This window comes from Passer domesticus, chromosome Z (assembly GCF_036417665.1).
Source record: "Passer domesticus isolate bPasDom1 chromosome Z, bPasDom1.hap1, whole genome shotgun sequence".
In the NCBI taxonomy this organism is placed as follows: Eukaryota; Metazoa; Chordata; class Aves; order Passeriformes; family Passeridae; genus Passer; species Passer domesticus.
Genome location: NC_087512.1, coordinates 56,301,553 through 56,326,613, shown reverse-complemented (window position 1 = coordinate 56,326,613; position 25,061 = coordinate 56,301,553). Strand labels below are relative to the sequence as shown.

At 37.1% G+C, this 25,061-nt stretch overlaps 2 protein-coding genes across 18 annotated transcripts in view; both read left to right on the top strand.

Moving 5' to 3' along the window:
* The window catches only part of PPIP5K2 (diphosphoinositol pentakisphosphate kinase 2), a 50,108-nt gene extending 46,686 nt beyond the window's left edge, over positions 1 to 3,422 (top strand). For all 14 annotated transcript variants that reach the window (XM_064404345.1, XM_064404348.1, XM_064404349.1 and 11 more), the window contains 2 exons: positions 700 to 828; positions 1,435 to 3,422. In XM_064404345.1, the coding sequence (XP_064260415.1) occupies positions 700 to 828; positions 1,435 to 1,538 (233 nt within the window). In that variant the 3' untranslated portion in view covers positions 1,539 to 3,422. The remainder of the gene's footprint in view (positions 1 to 699; positions 829 to 1,434) is intronic.
* A 142-nt stretch (positions 3,423 to 3,564) lies between these two features.
* On the top strand, positions 3,565 to 23,321 carry MACIR (macrophage immunometabolism regulator). Of its 4 annotated transcripts, none has more exons than XM_064404368.1 (2): positions 3,565 to 5,098; positions 21,010 to 23,321. In XM_064404368.1, exon 2 carries the CDS (start codon positions 21,031 to 21,033, stop codon positions 21,652 to 21,654), a length of 624 nt encoding a protein of 207 aa, XP_064260438.1. In that variant the 5' UTR covers positions 3,565 to 5,098; positions 21,010 to 21,030; the 3' UTR covers positions 21,655 to 23,321. The 4 variants fall into 4 exon arrangements, with proteins under 4 accessions (XP_064260438.1, XP_064260436.1, XP_064260439.1 ...); XM_064404366.1 differs by lacking the exon at positions 3,565 to 5,098 and adding an exon at positions 11,368 to 11,914; XM_064404369.1 differs by lacking the exon at positions 3,565 to 5,098 and adding an exon at positions 12,002 to 12,863.
* The last annotated feature ends 1,740 nt before the right edge of the window (positions 23,322 to 25,061 follow it).

Below are 25,061 nucleotides of genomic sequence, written 5' to 3'. Positions count from 1 at the left end.
TAGGCCTCCTGTATTCAAGAAGGAATATAAGCAATTTAGGAAAATTGATGTTACTGACAAAGAGCTCAGAGAGGCTTGTAAGTATATGAAAATTCTCAGCTACTTAAAATGTCTTTTTATACTGGTTTGGAAGTTTGTGTGTCTTCAAAATCAGTTCAGAATTGAGAGTATACAAGATGAAGAAATACTGAAAAACAAAATGTGTCATACTCCTAGCATATGGTTGTCACCTTTCTACCAAGGAGTGATTGGAAAATAGACCTGATACAATTAAAGTCATAGCTGTTTAGTTCTCCTGCTTTCCTGTACTATTTGGAGGTTGTATAGAGATTAATGCATTGTGTGCACTTTTTATAGACATATCAGACTTAAAGCCTATTCAGGTGCAATCTTCATAACCTATGAGAAATAGCACAAATGCTTTTGCCAGTATTCTGGCAAGGCACTTGTTACTGAAATTCTGCCTTACCAGCATGAACTTGTGTGGCTTTCTGTGGTGAAAAAGAGATTTTAAGACTAGTCTTTCATATTGTAAGGTTCTGACACTAGACTCAAAAATTGGTAGCTGAGCAGCTAGTTGTGTAAATGTGGTATCTGTTTTGCTGGATGGTTACACAGTCCTGTGGCTACAGTTTTTGACATCTGGTTTAGGTCAGAATATTTTTATTATTAATGATTCTTTTTCCCCCATCACTTCAGCTTCTCCAACTTACATGATGCCCCTTTCAGGAAGAAAAATTTCTTTAAATACATTTACCCCCGCAAAAATTCAACCAACTGCACTTGAAACTTTGCCTGAAAGGCTAGTGGTGGAAAAACTAACCTTATGTAAGTAAATTCTGTCAAAGGCATAATGACTAACTTGATTATTTCCAGCAGTATAATTCTTCCTTATATATTACATGATTTCATAGGGCAGCTTTTTCTTAACATTCCCTACATAAGTAGAATAATTTTGTGGGTCAGTGAGAACTCAATAGCATTGCACAAAAAGCTTTAACAGTAAAACTGTGTTAATAGTTACTTTCTCTTATCCTCTGAATTGTTTCATTTTTTATGGCCTGGAGTTCATGAGCTTTTGTGTTAAAGTATGACAGCTATCTCCAAGTAAGACAAAGTAAATTTATTTATTTAAATGGCTAAATTTTTAAGATGTTTTCTGAATGCTCTATCTGATGTAGAGCTCTGTGACTTTGTTCTGCCAGTAACATGATTATGCATTCAGTCATTAGTATGTTCAACAGTCTGAACTGTTGGCCCTCTAGACTGTCTGCCCTTGGATGGGGGGCAAATTTCACTTGGATTTTTGATTTCATTAGATAGTGTAGCTTATTTGTTTCTGTGCTAGATAACATGCTTTTTTCTTGCCATTGATGCTTTTTAGCATGGATATTAAGTGTAAACCTAATATATCTTTCCTCTCTATCTGTGCAGCTACCCTTGGATGTCCTGTTACGGTATCTAATATTAAACCATCTCTTGAAGAGGCCTCTCTAGATGCAGAACTATGTGGTGAAACTCTTTCTGAAAAGAAATGATCAGACAAAACTGGAAACAACTTCTTAAATGGTTCTTTAATGTGCATTCAAGCAAGTTATGGAGCTGTCAAAAGCCATTCATGTCTGCATCTGCAATTCATAGTGCACTTAAAAATCTTTATAAATAGTTAACTAGTGTGCACAGTATTTAGGTCAAGCATCTTTTCTCATTTTCTAAAACATAGTATTTGAGGAATGTCACAGCTTTTAATGGAAAAGCTGCACATGAACCTTTTCTGTGTCTTCAAATATCTACTGTAAACGTGTACAAAAACAAGATGGTATGTATTACAGTGGGTCTGTTGTCGTCACTGTAATGAGAGCATTGTCCGTTGTCATCATAAACGTCTATTTCCGGGAGTTTATAATCTCCCTGTGAATTTCTTCTGTGTGCTGAAACAGAACATGCATCTTGACTTTTTTTAAATTTAACTACATTCCCAAAGAGATCTCTTTTCCCTGGTTTGGAGATAAGCAGATATTTTCTGTATTTGAATTACATTATATTATATATGCTGCAATAATTAGGCATGCTGGGATGAGTTCATGTATCAGCACTTTTGACTACTCTTTTTGTTTTTCCCTGTGTTTACATGTAACATTCAAATCTACCTTCTTTTATTGTTTAGTACACATGCTTGTATACAGATACTTGTATATCATCCAGCAGATAAAACTGTCTTTTATATGTTTTTATCAAAAACTTCTTTTGCTTACTAGAAAAGACAGTTTTATTTCCTTGCCATGTGTTTCTAGAAAAAGGTGATACTAAAAAGCAGGTTTTGTAGAATGAAAAATGGTTACAGCTCATCTGCAAATAGGTTTATTCTAAAAATTGTAAATATTCCACCTATGCTTTATTGTCATCCTTTCAGCACAGAGACTGTGGAGTACCAGAACTCAGTGCATACTGTTCCAAAATACTCAGGATTCTCATGGCCTGGGAATTCTCATACCTCCCTACTTCCAATCTACTGGTTGACAGCAACTGTCAAAAAAAAACCCCACAAAACAAAACAAAACAAAAACCAAAACAAACAAACAAAAAAACCAAATCCAAAACACCAACAAAAAAATCCCACACAAACCAACCAAAAAAACACCAACAAACAAACAACCAAACCAACCAAAAAAACACCAACAAACAAACAACCAAACCAACCAAACAAAAACAAACAAACAAAAAACTTTACACAAAAAAGCCAGGAAAAAACTCACAAAACAAAAGGAAAAAAAATTAAACATTTTATGAGATGTAAGAAGCATATCTAAATTGGTGTAACATGGAGTTATGGTATTATTTAGAAGAATTATCCAATCTAAGTAAATTTTATAATTTTTGTCTGTGGCATGACAAAACTACTGGGTTATGAGTACCCCAAATGTATGAAAATATAGACTACTTCTTTAAGTTCAAGTGGCTGAGTAGTAAGAATGGACTTCATAACTACAAGTTAGGCAATTCCTTTCACGTTTAAGCTGCAGAAGACAGCTTATGAGTAAAATGTTTAAGCAGGGCTCTTGTCTCCAGAGCCCAGTGCAAGTTGCACTAATTACATTCACTAGTTACTAGTTACAGTCACTTTGTCAGAGGGTCTTTTTTTGGTGTTTACCATATAGGAAATGGCTTCAGCAGACGATTTCTAACAATGCTGATTAAATACCAAAAATAGGAAGGGTTTCACAGCTATATACTTCAAGTATTTCAATTTTCATACTGTAATTGTGTTATTTACAATGTTGGTCTTGCATACAACTGAATGTACCCCTGTTTACCATTTAAAAAGAAAACCTAAAAATTCAAGTATTCATATCATTCCAGTCAACCAAAGCTGTGGCATAAGTTTTTTATGTGCTCCTAAATAAAATCAAGGTCACTGGCAATTTCTCTCTTTTGTATTTTCTTTTAAAAGCACTGTGAAGTATAGTGAGTAGCTGACAAAATCATCTCAGTGGAAAACAATTTACATTATTATAAGCCAGTAATTTACAAATAAGCCAAAATTACTCTTGGTGGTAAGGATGTGGCATAAAAGAAATGACGTTATCATTTTATACTGAAATCACTCCTCAAAAAAATAAGTGGCAGTCACACTGTAGTGCTTTGTGGTGTTCCAGAGTGGTAACATCAAATACAGGACCACTGTAAGTGCTCTTCTACTTGCCATTGAGACTGACAATAGGACACAAGGTGGACTGTATAGGTTTGAACCTATTTTTAATTTAATTTTTTATGCAATAGTACTCTTCTCACATTAAACTTTTTTGAACTATACATCCTATTCCAACCAGATTTGGCAGAGGTCAAAGGATATGTTCACACAAAATCAGTGGTCAAAATATGACAATGACTCTGTGACTCCCAAAATATTATCACCCTGCAATGTAGTTTAAGTAATTATGTAGCTTAGCATTTCTTCAAAAATGAAGCATCATTAAAAAACAGACCAAGGCTCAAAAATGTGTGAAAACTCCTAAAATTAATTTAAATCCTGTTTTATGTTTCTTTATTATAATCAATAAATTTCAGTTATGTAATTATCCAAGAATGCACAGGCTGTTAAGGGAAAACAGATGTGCTCCCAAAGTTCAGTTTTGTAGAAATCCATATAAACACTAGGGAGGCATGCATACAAGAAATAATTATACATATTATCATATATTTCAAAAATAATGATCACACATGGAGCAACAGCATCCATGCCGCTGCAAAAACAGTTGAAAGTATAACGGCAGAAGACATGTAACAAAGATTTTTAAAAGCCATTTCAGTGCAATAGACAAATGGCAGAATGTAGGGATTTAAGACTACTTTCTGTCATCTAACAGAGAGAGAAGCATAATTTTCCTTTATTTTGCCTGCATTTCTTCCTCATCAATTGACAGCAACTGTATTTTTGACAGTCCCATAAGTAACTTGCTAAAGAAAAAATAGCAAAAACTTTTCCAGAAAGTCAATTCTACAAGAAGCAGTAGTGTACTTTCTAGAAAGTGTACTTTCTAGAAGTGTACTTTCTAGTAGTAGCAGTAGTTCATATTTCTTTTATTTTTCTTTTTAAATAATGGTTTTAATTTTGCTTGCTTTTGTGAGGACAAATTTCATTGAGTATTTTTAAATGCTAATTTTTTTATTCTCTCACTTAGTCTTAAAAACAACCATCTTGTACTCTGAAATACAGAAACTGGTGTAACACCAAAGCAGTCCAGAGTGTATTACTGTGAAAAACAGATGTTGAATAAAAAATAGGCCAAATATTTTATCTATAAAAAAGAGAATGTGTGAGTGTGTGAATGGCATCAAATATGGGCTTAGGAGGAGGAAAATGCAATAAACACAGAGAACATCCGCATCATAAAAGGTAGAAGCTAGTGTAGAAACAATCCTACGGAAGCTTAAATTCTGCATTGATGCAACCAGTTCTAAAGTGGACTTGCTTTAAAAAAAAAACAACCAAACAACAGACTTGATTGAAAAGTTGTCACTGTGCCATGCAAATCAGACTTTACAGATCTCCATCCTGTTCAGTCAAAGAGATAAGTCACTGACAAGAGAAAACAAGGTAATTGGGTGACATGCATTTTGCAACAGATCCAGAATACTTCTAATATAATGGCAGTGTCTTTGCTTCCAACAAAGCTCGTTTGGTCTAAGTGTACCTGTCTTACCAGATCTCCTATTTCATCTCTCCAGAAGAAGGAATAACTGCTCCTTTATTTAATAAGATTATTATTTGTTGTACACTAATATAAGTACTAAAAATTTGTGAATCTTTTAAAGTCTGAGTATAAATCCATTCGGACTCCCTGTGTTATTTGTTGTCAGGCTCTTGTTAGCTTTTTCATTTCTCTTTTGGGAGATGGCTGGGAATAGATTTAGACTTAAATTATTATATGTAAAACTTACATAAATTATTTTAAAAGGCTACTCTGGAAAGCATTTTGAACTCTATGAATTTAAACTAAGTCTGTAGACATTTTAAAGAGCACTCACATACAGCATGTATAGTTACAAATACTAAAAAGTAAAAATGAAAAGAGAAAATCCAACTAAGAGAATTCAAAAGACTGAAATGACATTGGATTTTAAATAGAATGGAATGAAAAAAAAAACCCAAATACTGGAGGTTCCTGTCTTTTCTAGTTTCAATATTAGTTACAAGTAAACATGGACTAAAACTCTGTGCAGATCTAGACCACAAAAATTAAGAACAATGCTAAGTCACCTGAATACATCCAGAAGAAGACAACCCAGCACGTAGAAGGGTTGGAAGGTCTGTCCTACAAGGAGGGGTGGGGTTTGGAGAGAAGGAGGCTGAGGGGCAACATCACTGCTGTGTTCAGCTTCCAGAGGAGGGGAAGTGGGGAAAGACATGCTGAGCTCTTCTCCTTGCAATTTAGCAATAGAGTGTGTGGGAATGGTTCAAAGCTGCATCAGGGGAGGTTCTGACTTGACATTAGGAAGCTTTTTTTTTTTTTGCTGAGAGGATGGTTAAACCCTGGCACAGGCTTTCTAGAGAGGTGGTTGATACCCTGAGCCTGTCAGTGCCTCAAAAATAGGAATCTGGATAATGTCCTTTGCTGCAGTATGGCAGGGTGCTAGAAATGCTGCAGCCTTCTTTGAAATGTCTCCTTCAGAATCCGCTCAGAGTAAGGGCACAAGAACAGCCATTTCAAGTCCGTGCACACACACATACCACAGATAGCACAGCAGAGGAAAGACAGGAAGGGTCTGTAATAAATAGGTGTGATTCATGCTGATAAAATTGAAACAATAATCAATATTGATACAGTAATTAATATTTGGAAATAATAATTTCCAAAATATAATTATATATTAAATATAATTATTAAAAGTTAAAGGTGTAATGCCAAGAAAGAAAGGGAGAGGAGGGGCTCCCCCTCTCCCTTCCCCTGCAGATCTTCAGAACAGGAAGAAGCAAGAGATAACTATTACTAAATTTAGTTGGAAGAGAGGAAAATTTGCTTGGACATCCAGGAAAATGTTAATTATATGAGATTTATTGCTTTAATGTTAGAACATAATATTGGCTTATATTATATTAGCTTTGGCTTACATTATACCAGCTTGGTGCGCATGTGTAATCCAAAAGGACATCAAAGAAGAGGAGAGGCCTTCATCAAAGGCAACCCCAAAGAATGGTGTGACCAGCTAAAAAATGGTGGAGCATGTGTAGTAAAGGTGATAATGAGGGTGGAGATACAAAGTGTGACAAATCGAAAATGGGAGGAGATGGTAATGACATACATTATAAAAAGGGAAATTTTAGCTTGGCAAGCTTGTACGTGAGGTGACGGGGGTCAAGCCCTGCCCTCTGTACCCCATGCATACCCTGCGCAGTTATTTTTGCTTATGCGCTATTATCAGAGCCAAAATTATCCCTTATTTTAACCAAATTATATTGTCAATAATTCAAGTGTATGCAATTAAGTTTAATTTAAATTAATTAAAATTGCTGCTACATTTAATTTTGTTGGGTTTCTTTTATGATGGGATAATTGGGCGAATATAACAGGTCTTTGTGTGATATATTGCAGAGAGGGTTTATTGCACCCACTACACCAAAGGGACCACAGACAAAAGACAAAACCATGCGGTCTGCACAACTTGACTATGGGGTCAGTGACAAATGACCAGAGGGCACAGGGCGGGCAGAAGGCAGGAATCTGTAGGGAGAATGAGGGTGGGCAGTGTCAACTGACCAGTGAGGGAGGCAATCTAAGGTAAACAGGCAGTAGTGCTGCAGAGCATCATGGGTTAAGTTTTCTCTATCAGCTTAGGTGGGGAAAACTCTATGATACGGTCTTCCAAGGCAAGGCTTTGGGGATTTCCCTGAGGGGAGGAGTCAGAGGATTCCACAGTCTTTCATAATGGGCTTTAAATTTGGTCAGCCCTGAAGTGGTCAGGCAGTTAAACTAGATGATCACTGTAGGTCCCTTCCAACTATTCTATTCTATTCTATTCTATTCTATTCTATTCTATTCTATTCTATTCTATTCTATTCTATTCTATTCTATTCTATTCTATTCTATTCTATTCTATTCTGTTCTGTTCTGTTCTGTTCTGTTCTGTTCCGTTCCGTTCCGTTCCATTCCATTCCATTCCATTCTTTCTGTTATTAATTGCCATACATTTTATACTCAACACAGGTATGCATTCAATCCAAAAGCAATAAGGTTAAACAAGGATCATAGGAGCACACAGTAACTCAGGATAAAAATGGCTTCAGGAAGACTGTGGTCCAATGTCTTGCTCAATTCAGGGTCATCTGTGGGACCAAACAATATCACTTAATCCAGCTTGCACTTGAGAGCCTTGAAGGATGGAGACTACACCAACTCTGTGAGCTACCAGGTCCTCTCACAGACATGTCTTCATCACTTCTCTTGCTCCTGAACAATGCACAGTTTGATTTGATAAACTTACTTATGTAGCCTACAGCAACATTGGCAAGTATTTTCTTTTGCCTCTCCCTATACATGTGCACACTAAGTACAGATTTTGCTAATGACTGGTCCAAAATTTCACTTTCCTTTCCCAATAACTTTTAGATCTCAAGGTGGAGGACAGAGTGTGTCTTTTCACATTGAATTGTTCTGTTTATAGCTTTGAAATGCTCTGAATCAGAGCTGGTACTAACTGAAGATCTGCAAAATGCACAAAACTCTAAACTCACCATTTTTTTTCATATTCTTTCCTGTGTTTGTGTCCATCGGACAAAATTCACCTTGCTTAAATAGCTGTTATCCCAGGTGAAATCAGCTTAATTAGGCAAAAAAGTCAATTTGGCCCAGTAAGTAAATCAAGGAATGCTTTTCACACTTTAAACTTAATTTTTAAACCGTTATATTTAAAAAATTAAGATGGTATTTTAATAAATGCTTTAAAAAATTTTTTTTAGGTTTTAAGCTGATTTTCACTGTATTTACTGGTGTGCTAAGTTTTTAACTTAGCCAAATAATCCTTTAAGAAATTACCAAACTTTTGAATTTGGATGGCAAAAGTTGCAAGTTATATGGCAATATACAATATTTCTTTCTTTGTCTTTTAATATAAAAGTACTACTTCCGTGCCACCCACACATCCCCTACACCCCCCAATATAACGTTCTTCTGCCACATCAGCCACACCCTCCTCAGAGTTGCTTTTCTCTTTCCTGCCCCCTCTCAAACTGGTGCCTTGTTTTGTATCCTGAATGTGGCTCTAGATTTCCAGCAAAAAATGTGTTTTCAAAATAATTGCTACAATCCTTCAAAAGGAAAAGTGAGTATTTAATAGAAATATTTGTCTCATTAGGCTTTGTGATTAAATCCACGTACAGAGAGCCAAAGAAACACAATGAGTAAATATTCTATAAATTGGTCAGCTTTCAGCTGTTGAATTACGTAACTAATGCTCAAAATACCACAGCAGTTTCCACTGTACAAATACAGAGTGCAGGAATAGCAAGAAAAACAAGCCTTTTGATAAAAGGACTCTAGGGATAATAAAACAGGAAGAGCTTGAAGCAAATAATAGAAATTGAGCTGTTTCCTGTGTATTTTACCTATTATATTGTGTTTACTTACAAATTGTCTTGTATTGTCATTCTAATTGACTGTTATTGATATGGAAACTACTGATGAGCACAGACAGTCTAAGATATTGGTATTTAATATTCTGGCCAGGATGATGCAGAGAAAGTGGGTTGAAATGGTCTCTTTCTGTGTTGCAGTAGGACTACAGAGTTAATCAAATCTTATGTGGGAAAACAAAGCCCAAGTTTTCTAAAGTATCTTTATTTTCCATGTAAAATCTTAGATGCCTTGATAAACATTGCAAAAAAACAATGAAAGACAGTAGTTTATCTTAAAATCTTAACAGCATGATTACATTGAAAACACAAAATTTTGAAAATTATGGGGATTTATGAAACTAGGTTCATTTTCAAATATTTGGTTTGGAGTTTGAATACTAGCTTTAAGAGAAGTTTTCAGGATCTGCCTTTCTTTTGGTGCCTGGGAATTTAAAAGTTTTGCACCATGTTAATTCTGTCAGTGTGATAAAATGTTAATAAATTTTACAGCTAATTAAATACTAAAATGTTCTGCTGCTGCCTGCCCTCTCCTCCTTAGAACTCCATTTCAGAGTGTGACTGAAAACTCAGTTGACAGTGAGAGCAGGAAGTTGTTGGGAGGAAGTTTGTTGGAAGAAAGTTGTGATATACTAATGTACATGATCTTACAGCCTCATTTATACTTCAGGACAATAGGAAGATGGGATTTCCCAGCCAGTCCAGTGTAGCAGGCACAGGACCTGCAAGGCCTTGGCGATCAGAAGCCTGAGCTAGGAAATGCCAAAGTCAGCATGACTAAGGCTTTAGAAGCCCCTCTCTTCCATCTTTCGGACCCTGCTATCTCCCTGCAAATCCATAGGTCACTTTCCCCTGACCCTTACTATTGGACAGTTTTCAAAACCCCTGTAGGGTATAAAAACCCCTCACTCTGCCCGGTTCAGGAGAGAAGAGCTGTCACTGGACCCTTCGCGGAGACCGCGGAGACCCGAATAAAAGAACCCTGCAGAACCCATACAGCGCTTCTCCCTCTCTCTCTGCGTCTGCTGCGCGGCACATAGGGCGATGGCACCTGGCAAGCTGAAAGAGCTGAAATCACTAAAGAGCTAGCTGCAAATTACTATAGCTTGCCCGGGTTGCCTGAGCCCCCCCGCTGAGCTATCCGGGCCGGCCGGCATTCCCCGCTGGGCTTCTGCCCTGAGGGTAATAGCCAGGCCATAGCTGGCGCTCCGAACATAGTCCAGTATTGCAGGTGTCAACATGAACCAAAGGAGTTTGTGTACTGTGAGCAACATGGAGCATCATAATGCCCCTGAACTACACACCAGGTTCCTTTTCTTAGACTTCTGCTCGACCAGATACATTTCCCATGTTGTGTGCTAAATTTACTAATTTAGTTCTTAGAGTGCTTTTGTGATCTTGTAAACCCCATGACTCTTAAGGACTTGCAGGGTCTGTAATTAAAAATCCTTACAAAAATATTGGGGTTTATTTCCCTGTTGTTTTTTCTAGCTGAGAATTCCAAGGAACACAAATTCCAGGAGCATTTGGGTGCACAGTGGTTAGTCTGGATGCATATGGAATACCAACATCCTTCAGTGCAATTCAAGACCAGAGCACCTGCAACTTTCTTGGCAGGACCATTGGGACTAGAGGGAGAACAGAACATGGCCTTTGTATGGGGGTCATCCACGCCTTCCCAATCAGACTAATAATCTTCAACTGTGTATTAAAGAATTGATAGTATAGGGATAAAATGTTTCTAAAATTGTGGGATATTCTGGGAGGTTGGAAAGAAAGGTCTAGCCTGGTAGGCCCTGGAAAATGTTAGGCTTTACTTTAGGATCCTGCAAAACTGCACCTGTATAATCATTTAATGACTATGATAAATTATATGATTGTTAGATGTGATTATTGTTTAGTAATTGGATATAATTATTGTTTAATTTTAACAAGAATCATAATAAACTATGTTGGGAGAGTTTAACCATTAATATGTAATAATTAATATGTGTAAGTTTAATAATTAATATGTAGTTATAGAATCATAAGGGTATAAAAACGTGTTCATCCCAAACCCAGATTGGAGTCAGATTTGGGTCTGTACCTCTGACACCCAGAGCTCTTCAATAGAAGCACCTGTGTATAATCGTTCTGTGATTATGGGTTCCCGAACGCTAACCGAATGAGTCTTTAAAGACTCAGTTTCAGAAACAAAACTAGCTTAAGTCCACCCCTAGGCGTTTAAGAGCTCATAACTATTATTAAAAGGGAAAAACAGGACTATGACATCAAACTTTTTCTTCCCCTTCCTTTTTATTTTACTGGCCAAAGCCAAATTAAGCAATTGTTTGCAAGATCTGCTGCCGCAATATCATCTTTGCTTGCGCAGCAAAATGCAATAGGGAAACGATGCAATTGGTTGTTGGCAAAACCCGTTACTGAAGGTTTGGTATCTAGTCGGCGTTCAAACTTTGTAGGCTGCTTGGAAATACTACAGAAGTGGGTGGTATTCCCGTGATGAGAAAGTCAACAAGAGATGGTTGCTTGATCCATTCTTACAGCAATATAGGACAGAAAATGGCATGGGGGTCTTACTCTTATCAAACCAGGCTGAAGACAGCTGAAGACACCGAGGTTCATGCCGGGGAGGGAGGCGGAGCTCGGAATGGCCTGGATGCACGGCACGGAGCCGCCGCCGCGCTCCGCCCTCAGCCCGGCGCCGGGCGGCCCGGGGAGCGGGAGCTCGCTGCACACAGCCGCTGGCAGCTGCTACCGCGTGGGCCCCGCCGCGCAGGGCCGCAGGTAAGAGCGAACAAGAACTGAGCCCAGGCTCTGTGGGCTCTGGCCCTGCTCTCGGAGCTGGGTGGGCCCAGGGAGGGGCCGTAGGGCGGGAGCCTTTCGGGGGTGGGCGGTGGTGCCGCCGGCGGGGAGGCCCAGGGAGCCGGACGGTGTAGATCGCACCTCCGGAGGGCGCCGGCTCATCTGCGCGCTTCCGGCGACGGTGGGGCCCGCGGACTCGGGGCCGGTTGGCCGTACCCGTGCGGCGCTAGGTCGTTCTTTCAGGCCCCGAAGCCTGCCCTGCGGCCTCGACTGTGGCCGGTCTGAGTTGCTCCCCACTGAGGGGAGAGCAAGGCAGGAGCTGCCCGGCAGCCCTAGGAGAGCAGGACGCTTGGTGGTGATTCCCATATGTACAGGGAAGCCGGGGAGTTGCCATGCGGGGCCTGCAGCCTGCGCTGAGACTGCTCCTGTGAGCTCTCCGTGCCACCCGATGGGTGATAGTGTAAGCGGTGGAGAAGCCCAGAACATACTTGTTGCAGATATATCTAGTATTAGTGTATGTATGCATTTAGTATGCATAACCGTCTCTTCAGTTGCAGTTTAAAGCACACTGGCAGCCCCATTATCAGACAAGCCATAAACTTGAATGTGACCTTACTATTGAATCTGACAATGACAACGTGCACTGTTTCCCAGCCTTCTGTGGGTAACTTTGTTACTTCTTTGTAATAAATTTTGCATTGTGACAAGTAGGCAGACTCAGAGTTATGTCTTAATATTTACTGTATGGTCTGTGAAGCTCACTCACTGCTCTTGTGCACTCAAAGGTGTATTAAAGTGTTACTTCAGAGTATTAAACTTGCTGAGGTGCTTTCGCTCATAAGCAGGCATGTTTTTCCGGTTCTCTCTCTGCACATTTACTGGAAAAGTGTCTTTGAGCAGTTGCAGTGCTATTTTGAGTAGTATGCAGAATGTAGGAAAACAATCTCAGATCTTAATTCTCTGTGTACATTACTTATATGCTGGTTTATATATATTTTGCCTAGCATAAATGTATTCTTTATTACAAAGAAAATAAAAAATTATGAACACTAACAAATGCTTCTTATGAACATGTCTTTGTTACTGTATTCTCTAGAGTGGGCCAGGATGTCATACATGTGTGCTTGCATAGCTGCATACAGAAATGGATCAATGTCAGAAAGCTGCTCCTCCCACCATCTTTCTGCTTTTTGTATATTTTGAACCATATTCCAGCTAAGAGGGTGTGCTTGCTTCAGTTGTCTCTTTTCCCCCTTGAGAGATAATGAAGATAGAGGAGCATTGTTCTCACAGTGGCTTTGAAGCAGAGGGAAATGAGGCAGTGGCAGTGCAATCACTGAAATTAAGCTCTTTTGTCAGAGTACTAACATTATAGTGTAGCTTTCTGTGCAGTCTCTTTTTTTTATCAGCCTTATGCTGGTGGCTTGGCCACTAGCAGTGTATAATCATATGCAAATGTGGTATGATATTGCCAAGTCAGATGAGTCAGAACTGAGTGTTCCAGGAGGAAGATTTCTGTTTACACTAGTTGTAAGTTTAATAGAAATTTACTGTGAATGCATGTACTGTCGGGCTTTTATTAATTGTTGCTCTATACTTGCATTACACTTGTTTTAAAACAGCATTTAAGTGAGGGAAGGAGCATTTGAGAACCAGGCAAACAACAAAACTTATAAGCCTTTATGTATATTACTCTAGTGAGCTTGAGAAAGTGAGCTCTATAGTTTGGATGGTATAAGTGAACTTGAAACTGATGCCTTAAGTTTTAAGTTTCATGTTTTCCAGATGCTGTACTGCATTACTATATAACTCTGAACTTCATATAAAGTGTTGGCAAGTTCTCTTCACACTTTAGTTAGACAAAACAATCCTTTTCCAGCCTGAGAACCAAGGACACCATTGCTTGAGCTTCAGGCTCAAAAAGTATTAACAACAGTGAATTGAAGAGAGCATTCTGGGAGAATGGTACTTCATAACCTGAAGCTGTAATTGGACAATTAACCCCAATATGTCAATGGCACAAAAATTGCAAAAGTGTGAAACCTTGTGACCAGTTGTTCATCTTGGGTGTAACCACAGCTGGGTTCTTGTACTGCCCAAGGTGTATCCTTTGAAGGCCTTTTTAATAAATACCTACTTTATTATTCCTTTAACACTGTCTAGTCTCTGTTTCTAGGTAGCCTCTCAAGGCATCAAAACCTTTCCACCAAATATCTAAATATCTGCTGCAGATTGTAGCAAGGTAAGACAAAGAACAAGTGACTTAAAGTGCTTCCATTAAAAAAACTGAAAAAAAACTAAATTGCATTGGTTGAATATATTTTTTATAGTATGAGTAGTTCTATTTTTAAAGTTTCTTTCCTTGAATAGCTGTTCCTAGTCAAAGGCTGAATATTGTATGATTTAGACCGATCATTTAAAAATAATGCCACCAGACCTGCACTAACTTGTAAGTATAGAATACTACCCAGCCTTAATTTCTTTTGTAACACAAAAACATTGGAGACCCATAGTCCCATTAGAACTCTGTTTTTTAAAGAAAAGAAATCAGTATCTATTTAGTGAAAACTGGAATACTTTAAGCACTCTCAGTTTGTTTGTTTGTTTGTTTCTGTCTCTTTCTTTTTAAAAGGCGGCTTAGTTTTTTGTTGACAATTCAGGCTTTTTGGTGTCTTCCCAAGTGGGCTAACCTGAAAATAAGAACTTCAAAAATTAAACTTAGAATTTAGTTGATGAAAATATGGAAGATCAAAAATACAGAGAAGTAAAAAGGAAATTACAAGGGAAATTCTACTTAACTAATCCACTAAAGAATAAAAATCATTTGTGTTACAATATGCATCAGCTACTTTGCATGTATCTCACTTGTTTCATTTTTTGATGAGTCAGCAGAGTAAACAAACACCTTTGTGCTGTCCAGGAGAATAATTTTACTGACCAAGTGAAGTTTTTGTCTGTGATTCAGTCCAACAGGGGAGTCTCACTGTTCATGTGGAAGGCTCTAAATATTTTAGAGAAGTTATTGTTTGTTAAACACTTCTCTCTACTATTGCATGGCAGAAAGACGTTAAATGGCCTTCTTTCCCACCATTTTGTCTCACTTCTCCTGCTTGCTAAGTCTGCTCATACAAAATTCATTAGTCTGGTCAGACTCTTTACATTACATGTGTGTTTTTTCTTTGTAAATCATATTCTCTGTCATGCTGATCTGGTCTGAGGTAGTCAATTGTGTTGCTAGCTGTAGTTTCTCAGTAGTGCACTTATGAGGTCTTCGATTTTAAAAGGTAGTTTTCTGGATCATAATAGTTTTCTGTTCAAAACTGTTCATAACAAAAATTAAAAAAACCTGGTTCCTGCTACTTGGAGTAGGAGCATATTAGTAGAAATCGATGTAATCATCTTTTAAAAAAGAACACTGTAAATGGTAGTTTTATGTAAGCCATGTGATATTTATTGCTTGGTATACCAGGTAGCTGAATGGCTTACTTTTTTACCTGTTGACAAGAGCACACTCTCCCCAATACACACACAAACTTTACTACTTGTTTTATAGGCTGTTGTTTTACATTACATTCTGAAGTTACTGCACTGACGTTATTAATTCAGTAATATCAACTCATGTTTCCTTAAGGTCTGTAGGATTATTGTGTATGTCTTATGCATAATTTTCTTGCATGTAATTTTGAGGAAGTAAATCTGTGCTACACTTAGTTGTTATTCTATTTGAATGTTGTCTTATGTGGTGCAAAAATTTCATATTGCCCCCATTCTCTTTTGCTTAGAGTAGTATGGAATTTCTTGTAAGGAGCAGCAAACATTTTTTTCCCTTCAGACTGCAGAGGGAATGATGTAGACTGTATATTTTACTCTTCACAAAGAGACAATTTAAATAATTAATGGTGTCCTGGCTTCACACATGGTGGGCTATTTCACTCACTCCTGATGTTTAACAGATAAACATTTTGTCTTTTAAGTGCATTGTATATATCAAATAATGGCGGCACAGAGAAGGGAAAGTATCAAAACTGGCTTGATATCTCTGTTCATTATGTTTGACACTTTTACCATTGGTATCACCACTGCTATCTCCATTCTACTTTTTCCTGTTACAATTACTGTCATTTTATCAATGTGACATATCTTAGTGATTCTTAGCTAAAACTATTGCCTACAGGCTTGGCATCTAGGAGGAAGAATCAGTTCTGAAGAAGAAAACATTTATTGAATGGACAGAAATGTAATGCTTATCTAAAAGGAAAAAGAAAGGCATGTTGTAAAATCACTTCAGATTCTAGCTGAGGAGATAAGTAACAATAGAAATGCCAAATTATAGAGAACCTGTTATTTTGTTAGGAGAAACTTACAGTAGTTCCAAAATAATGTGGACTTTCTACAAAGCATAAGGATATCAAGGAAAAAAGCTCTTCATTTTTCTTTTTTTTTTTAAATACTGAGTATTTAAAGTTTGTATTTTGTAAGTCACATTTCCTTCCTCAGAAAGACAGTAAGTAATACATGTAACAGAAGAAATAACATTTTATCAGAACAAAAAAACCCCAAGATTTTGAGTGCACATGGCAAGAAGCAATGGCAAGAAGTAATTTCAACAATAAATGATTTACAGTGCATATATTGTGATATCAGGCCCTAGTGTGTCATGCATGTCTGTTTTTCATTTGTCCCATGTTATGAGATGGATATGAATGGTATCTGACAACTTTGTGGAGGATTCAATAACCAGGAAATACTTATATTTGCAAAATGTGGAAATTTTGATGGTTTATACTGAAAGAGCTATCCCAAGAATATGAATGTATTCTTTGAGGTCATACAGTGATTTTTAATAGTTAATCTAGTATTTATCTTCATTATTTCTGTGCTCTGTGTTTTAGATAATTTTCTCAGGATTTATTGGGGTTGGGTCTGGTTGCTTTATATGCAGAGCTTGCTTTAAATATACAGAGAATTGATAAAATCTTGTAAAATCACATTGAATTCTGTTTTGAAGGCCATTCTGGTAGGTATTGATCAATTGGATTTTCTTGGTAACTGCTACTTTCAGTTACTTTGCATATGTTTTTGATATGTGGACCAGCAGCAAAGGATATGCCATCTTGTTCTTAGTCTCCTTGCTTAGATTCAATTATAATCTTTAATTATAAATTGTCTTGAATTGGTATCACGCTGTTGTCATTCTGTTTGAGAGGCAAGAAGACAAACCAGCAGTGATCTGAAGAAGCAATCTTTAAACTGAAGTACTGTTTTTTTCCAGTGTTATAACTGATGCTAGGAATTACTGATGAGTTTATACTTGTAAACAGCAGTGAACATAACCGAAGTTATCGAATGCTTTATAACCACAGAAATGTCCTAAAGATATTGTCAAAAAGTTTTAAATATCTATTTATAGGTAATGGTACAGACACTCACTGTGAATCTCAAATTAGTTTATTTTTTTTTATAGGAGTCTTCTAAATAATGTCTTTATGTCTTTTCTGGCTTTTTTCTCAGATAAGGATACAAATAATTTTGAAGCCATATGGCAGCTTGAATAACTGGCATTAAAAATCTTGGGAAAGAAGAGCTGAACACATACATGCTGAGTTTTGGTCCTTTGCTTATGGAACTGGCCAGTCATTCCTGTCACTGTCTGGTAGTCCCCTAGCTCAGTCCCTTCAGGTTTTGATGTTTGTGACACCAGCTTCTAATGCTGCTGTTGCTTTCAAATGTTTGACAGATTTCTTCGTTTTGATACTGTTCTTCACACTGCAGCACAGAATGGGAGTTCTGTAGTTTCAGAACCTTGAGTACTTCGGCTGGACCTTGCTGTCTTGAAGACTTTCTGCTCTGATATTGCTTTGTACTGGTTTACAGTGAGGGTAATTATTGTGCAGTGAACTGCTGACTCCTTCCCTTCTGCATGGTTACTTTTCCTGGTCAATTGCTTTTGGTTACCAGAGCACATGCCCATGTTTCAAACAAAATAAATTAATTTTAAAAATTGTGTCCTAAGAAGAGCAGCCTTTGTGTTACTTTCAGATTTTGAATGCCAAAAGTGCATTAAGATATCTTCCTCCTTCCTCTTCTTTAGGGCACATACTGCTGTGACAAATGATTTGTTTATTCTGGATTTGTTTGTTTATTTGTTTGTTTTGTTGGTTTTGCTGTTTATAGATAATATTATTAATTTCCAACCTTGCAGTTCATCCATTTTATTTATAGATTTTCTAGGGTCACTTCAGTTTCTTTTAACAGAACAAATTGAGTCTTTCTGAAAGGTTCCAGGAGAGATTTCCAAACTGCAGGATAAATCTTGGGAATTAAGAGCAAGAACAGATACTTAGGTTTCTTGCCTAAAATCACAGGGTAGCTAAAGTTGTAATGCAGAATTTCTGTGTACTGTGGTTCCTGGTGGTACATAATTTCAACTTCAGAAGCTGTCATTAATATCTTTGTCTCAGCAGCCTAAGACTCATCAAATTTACTGTTTCACTGCTTGGTATGGTGTTAAAGTAGGAAACAACTGCTTCTGCTATTCTAAAACTGGTAATTGAGTGCATAAATAGATATTGAATTCTGTTAAATGTAATGGGAAGCATTATTGAATTGTGTGGACTTTCTGCAGTGAAAAATTTTGGTGTCTGGTTTGCTTCAGTATTTTAATTCTTTACTTAACTCTTTTACCTGTATTGATTGATTTACAGAATTGTTAGGAAAGGATTTCTGGAGATCATTTAGTCCAACCCCAGAGTGCTTAAAAGCACACTGGATGAAGTGTATCTGCAAAAGTTACAGTACACAAAACTGGTAATGAAGAATCCTAAGTATACCATAACTGGGAATGAAAAGAGACCATATAAGACTAAAGGAACATTAAAAATAGTCTCTCCATAATGTAAGTTTGTTAATGGCAAATAAAATCCACTTTAGCAGAACTGTGGACATTTTGTTTACTCCTAATTTATTAGCATAGGGAGCAGGAGGTTGACTGGGGACTAAGCAGGGAAGGAGAGATAGGAACATCAGACCCCAGTCACTTAAATCCAGGGTAAACCAAGATTCTTTTGGTCTTGGTAGGTGCAAAGGAGAAATACCAACCAGATATCTTCAAGAGGTAAAAAAATCACAAAGTTTACTAGTGAATTACAGAAGGTGAGGAACATTGTCAAATGATTTAGTACAACATGAAACACCACAGCACAGACATAGCCCACTGAACATAGAAATCCTTTAAACCCATTTGATATTATCTTCTGTGAAAAGAAAGTTAGAAGGAGAAAGGGAGAAAGACAGGAAAGATGTAGAAAAACAGACATAGCTACCACCTCCAGGGTTCCAGTGATGTAAAGCTCCAAGATGAAGGCAGGGTTAAAGAGCAACATGACTGCCTCATGGTCAGCCTTCTTAAAAACCCTTCCTCCCAGGTGGGTCTTTTGGTTGCTCGGCCATTTAGAGTGCTGGGTTAGGCAGCACTGGCGGGCTGCTTTCATTGTGCCATGAGTGACAGACACTGTGGGGCTGGGTCAGGGTACCACCTCACCAACCCCCTACCACATATTCCAAGCCCCCAAGATGTATCAAAACAGATTTTCCACTGTCTGACAGAACATTGTTTGAAACTACTCTTTCCCAGTCCCTTCACAGAAACAAAGTAATCTTATATTTTGCATAAGGCTAGTATTTTTGTTCTCACACATTTAATTGCACACACCCTCTCTTATTTAAAACAAATTAATAAAGATTGGTCTTAGTGGGATTTTGGGGGGTGTCTAATTGCAAAAGATGGAATAAAGTATTTCCTTGTTTGTTGCGTTGTTGCTACTTGACCTCTGATGTTCTAAGCCTCAAAATGGCAGCAAGTAGTAGCTTCAAAAGTTTGCAAATTCCTGGAAGTGTGTTTTAAGTTAGCCTTATTTGTGAAAGATTATTGAGCTTTTGAATGTAGTTTATGATTACATATAATGAATTTCAGTATTTTTTCAGCTTAACACTTGGATACTAAATTTCCTTCCTTTGTTGCCTTTAAACGTGATATAGTTATGCTGATTTTTTTTGGTGAAGTATATTGACTGCAGAGCCACTAGCTATACTAGCTGACCTTTAGAGCAAAGGTGAGTCTGACAATGAAGAAAGCATGGGTTTGCAGGAAGAAAACAGATCACAAATATGACCTGTTTTGTGAAGTGGCTGCCACTGAAATGGTTCAGATGATGCTGAAAATAGAAATGAAAAGGAGGCTATCTGGTGTTCTGGCATCTGCTGGTATATACTGGCTATGATGGTGACCATATTTTTCCATGTTAGAGGTGATGGTAGCTTACAGTGAGCACTTTTGTTTATTTTTAAGATACTTATAAGAATCTAATGCTATATTCATTAAACACAGTATACTTTGTTAGAAATACATTAGAATCCTATTAGAATAAAAGAGTGTGTGTTTGATTAATTGTGAATAAGATGATAGGTGAATTTTCTTGGGGAGTGTTTGAAGATTGCTGATGACCTAATCAGACAAATGTGCAACAGCTAGGATGCCAGTCTTTGCATTTAAAGCAAGCTGTCTGCACATCTGGAAGATGGAAGCATTGCAGTACACTCAGATCAAGTTTGGTCCATGGTCATATCTGAATGAGATCGTACTTTTTAGGCATGTTTTTAGAAAGTTTTGTTTAATAATATTGTCAGTAGACAAATTGCAAAGTAAAGATGGGGGAAGGTGTTGTGGATCTGCTAATGGATGTAGATGCTCCAAGAGGTGAGGGACTACAAAGAATCAAATGCGCCAAAAGGCTGAAAAAATTATCCAGGAAGATGCTCCATTTTTGTGTATGATAGTATTCAAGTGTGGTTTTAGCTATTTAGAATTATCAGTATCTTCATGATATCATTTATTTGAAAAACCCACCCACGATAATTTTGAAAGACAGATGTTGGTGATAGGTCTGTTATGTGACACTGTGCAGAGCTGAATAGGGAGGTACTGGTTATGACTGCTGGGTGATACAAAATTCCTTTTATGTGATCCTCTCTCAGCACCTTGTGTTGAATTTTCTGATCAAGCTCTGTTTTATTTTTAGGAACTAAGCTTTGTATTCATAATGGAAGTTGATGTGGCTGGAGAGTCCAGAACTGCCCTCTCCACCCTCTCTGTGCCCCTTGCAGAGGTGAGTTCTGCTGCCAGGATGGAAGGAGAAAAGCCACGCTGTTCCAGCACCCCTTGCTCACCATTGAGGCAGGCAGTTGCAGGATATCAAGTCCTTCACATGGATTCTAACTACCTGGTTGGCTTCACAACTGGAAAGGAGCTGCTAAAATTATCCCATAAGTGTATTGGAAATGAAGAGAATAAAAGAGATTCTTGTCCTAACTTGGTCTCCAAACATCTTGATTCAGGATTTTCACGTTCCTTGCATTTGTACAAAACTAGAAGTAGGTACTACCAGCCATATGAGATCCCAGCAGTAAATGGAAGGAGGAGGACACGGATGCCCAGCTCAGGGGATAAATACAATAAAGCTTTACCATATGAACCTTTCAAGGCACTTCATGGTCCCCTGTCTTTCTGCGTTTTGAAAGGTAAAAGAGCTAATTCAAAATCCCTAGACTACCTCAATTTAGACAAAATGAGCATTAAGGAACCTGCTGACACAGAAGTGCTACAATACCAGCTCCAACACCTTACTCTTAGAGGGGATCGTATGTTTGCAAGGAATAGCACATGAGCTATCATCTCAAATTTAGAAATGGTTTCTGATCTTTTGTTTGTTGCTGCAGAAATCCACTGTTGTACTGTATACATAACTGTCCACATTGTAGGTAGTTTTATCAGCTCAGTGTTACCAGGAAGTAATTTATTTGAATAGTCTTGGCAATGCAGTGTTCTACAAATACTTGGAGAGAGAAATCTTTTCTGATCAAGCAGCTTCTGATGCAGATTTGACTGAACTACTGGGTATTTCTTTGGATACATTTTAACAAAATAAAAAGCTTTTGATTTTTGGGATTTTTTTTCTGTACTGCAACATCTAGTGTTTACAGCAATTCAACACTGAAAAATTTATGATGTCTGCTTGGTTGTTGCTAATTTTGGCTTGATATTAGAAACTGCTCTTGGATAAGTACCCAAGGAGGTTTTTTGGGTTTACTTTTTGTTTCTCTAGTAAAATGTATGTGTTTTTCTTACAGCATGGATAGGAAAGTGAGCTTGACTGGATGAATCACTTGCTATTTAAACAATCCAGTTCATACATTTTGAGACTGCGCTTGTACTGGTGATGTGGGTGAGATTTGTTCGTAAAAGAAACATTTGCTACTTGAATCTTATTAAATTATTTTTTTAGTTTCTGCATTGAAGTAATTGCTTTGTCCTTTTTATTCTATAAAACGTGTTCAGAATAAATCTTTGAGTTATTTAAAGCAAATCTTTCAGGAGGTTGTGGTTTGTTTTTTTTTTTGCTTGGGTTTTTTTGGGTTTCTGGGGTTTTTTTGTTAGATTTTGTTTTTAAATTGTCTAGAGACAGAAAATGGAATGTCTGTACTGGTATATTGGTAATGGTTTTGATTTTAATTTGTGATTTTAATTTCATCTGTAGTAGAAGAAGGTATCAACTTCAGCATTGCTTTGGAAATTTTGTTGACTTGAAGCACTGAACATGAGCTCTGGGGAGCAGATATTTTTCTTGACAAGGGTGCAAGTGAAATATTTCTTGTCTGCGTTGAAGAGATGATCTTGAATTTTGCAGCGAGATAATGCACTGGGTTACTTTTGTTAATAAATTTGTATCCAAATATGACATCAAATGCCACCCTAATTTTACTTCGGTTTAAAAATGAAAAATAGTTTTCATACTCTTTATTTTTTTAGGTGCAGTCTTGTACTGAAGCAGTGCATAACTTGATTTTGCCTCATGACCTTGGAAGAAGTTAAAAATAATTTCATATTGCTTTGAAACATAAATTATTTGATCAGTTGTTTCTGATAGAGTCAAGATTTTTGTTTGTTTGTTGTTTATTACTCAGAAGTACTAGAAAGCACTAGTTAGTGCATGAGCTCTGGGAAATGAAGAGTTCTTACGCTGTCACTCCACAGTTTAAATGAAGGCAGCCCACTAGTGAGCATTTTGTAGTTTGGGGTTTTTTTAGGTTTATTAGAAAATTAAAAAAAAAACACCAATGTGTATTTTTCAAAGTTAACTACACTGGTGTAAATTTAATGTATTGAACAATGATCTTGAAAGTAAAGTCTTCCTATTAGTCTTTAGGTTGGAAAAGACAATATGGTCAGATGCCAAAGAGATAGTAGCATTTTATTCCTTAAATAAACTCCCTATTTATTGAAATATCAAATTAATTTGTATTTCTGGCTGAAAAATAAAAAGGGTATTATAAACAGCTGTTGTTGTGAATTCATTTGCTACGTAGGAGAATAAGAGGACATTTAAAAAAATACAACTTTAGACCAGGGAACATTTAAAAACAACTTGAAAGTTAGGGTCCTAGATTTCTGTGAAATAGTTGCTTAGCTCTGTTCCTTTGTTTTGGGAAAAGGACCACGCATTTACCTTATGTGCCTCTTTCTGATATTGTCCAGCGCTATAATTGTATGGCTACACTGGGAGACTGGTTGTTGGCTATATAGTTGAGTTCAGACATAACAAATGCATTGGTATTTTATCTTTGGTGATTTGTTTGTTAATGTGCTCAGGCACAGTCATGGTGTTCGCTTAACTCACACATGCTCGCAGCCCACATAACATGGGAAATACTATTTACATTACATGTAATACAGACTAAGCAAGGAATTGTTAATAGATAACTTATTTTTTTTCTAACTTTTAATACCAAGGTATTAAAGGAATCAAACATATTTTCCAACGTAATCAATTTTTAGAAGTTCTGTAGTGTGGTCTGGTTGAAGCTAGTTATTTTTCACCTTTAAAGCTTTACATGCTAAATGGACACAATTGGAAGAGCTCATGCTTAGTCAGGATATAGTCAGCAAAAACTAGAAAAAATGCTTTGAATAAGACTAATTTTATAGTGGAGCTACAGTAGAGTAAAGAAGTATAAATAAGTTGTTAAGTTGTTATAGGAAAATGTAGATTAAAACTGAAAAATGTAGATTTATTACAATGCTAATAGGTTTAAAGACAATGTCAAGCTTGGCAACCAACAGTAAAATGGACACACCTTTGCATGTTGTAGCGGGCAAGTGTGGGTTTATTGGTGATTCTGAACATGACTTTTTGCATGAATTGTTTGCTGTTTGTTAATCTCTTAATTGGGACATCGGTTTCCATATTGGGTGATTACACTGAACACTGTAAGTGTGGCATAAACATGTGCCAGATACACAGATCCTTAGAACAACACAATAATGTTTGAATTACCAATTTTTTTTTCCTGTGTCTCACAATACATTGTTTTAGCCAGAACATACTGCTAACTTTCCAAGTCTTCGAAAACCTTCTGACAGATTAGATGGGGTTTTTCCCCAGTGATTTTTCCAGGGTAATTTTTTTTTTCTCTTTATTCCATCACAAAAGCATTCAGGGAAGATCAAACTACCTTCAGGTCTACAGAATGTGGAAGGCTTCCTTTCCACATTGAAAAAATCCTGACTGATAAACTGGCAGAAGTTTAAATTTCTTGCAGAGGGAGGGTTAGTAATGCTGCTTGCTGCAGCAATTTCTACACAGCAAGTAATCATTCTGATTCAAAAACCCTTTTAGACTGAATATTTTCTCTGATTGGAAGACTAAATCTTTCTTTAATCATCCAGGTAAGATGACATCATCAGGATGCTATAAACTGGCTGAAGGATTAAATGCCCAGTATTAAAATGCCAGCCTAATTCTGAGGTTGGAAAAGGCTGCCTTTTAATTCCTTGATCAGCATTAGTTAATATGAACCCTAACTACACGCTATAGCTGAATAAAAATATCTTTATTTTTATTTATATATAGGGAGATTTTTTTATTTATTTAGCAGACAGCTGCTCTCTCAAAGAATTTTTCTTGGCCAATTGGAAGAAACTTTTCAGTCCTTTAAAACTAAGGTGATGCCAAGCTTGGTTGGCTTGCAGTGTCCCTTTGACCTCTTAGTTAGGAATGTGTTTAAGAATTCTACA

What these genes read in the sequence shown, in the direction of transcription:
- MACIR (XM_064404366.1), top strand. Translation starts at nt 11,630, where the DNA reads ATGAGAAAGTCAACAAGAGATGGTTGCTTGATCCATTCTTACAGCAAT. An exon ending in CCCGCCGCGCAGGGCCGCAG is followed by an intron (nt 11,915 to 21,009) that starts GTAAGAGCGAAC and finishes TTTTATTTTTAG; the next exon opens with GAACTAAGCTTTGTATTCAT.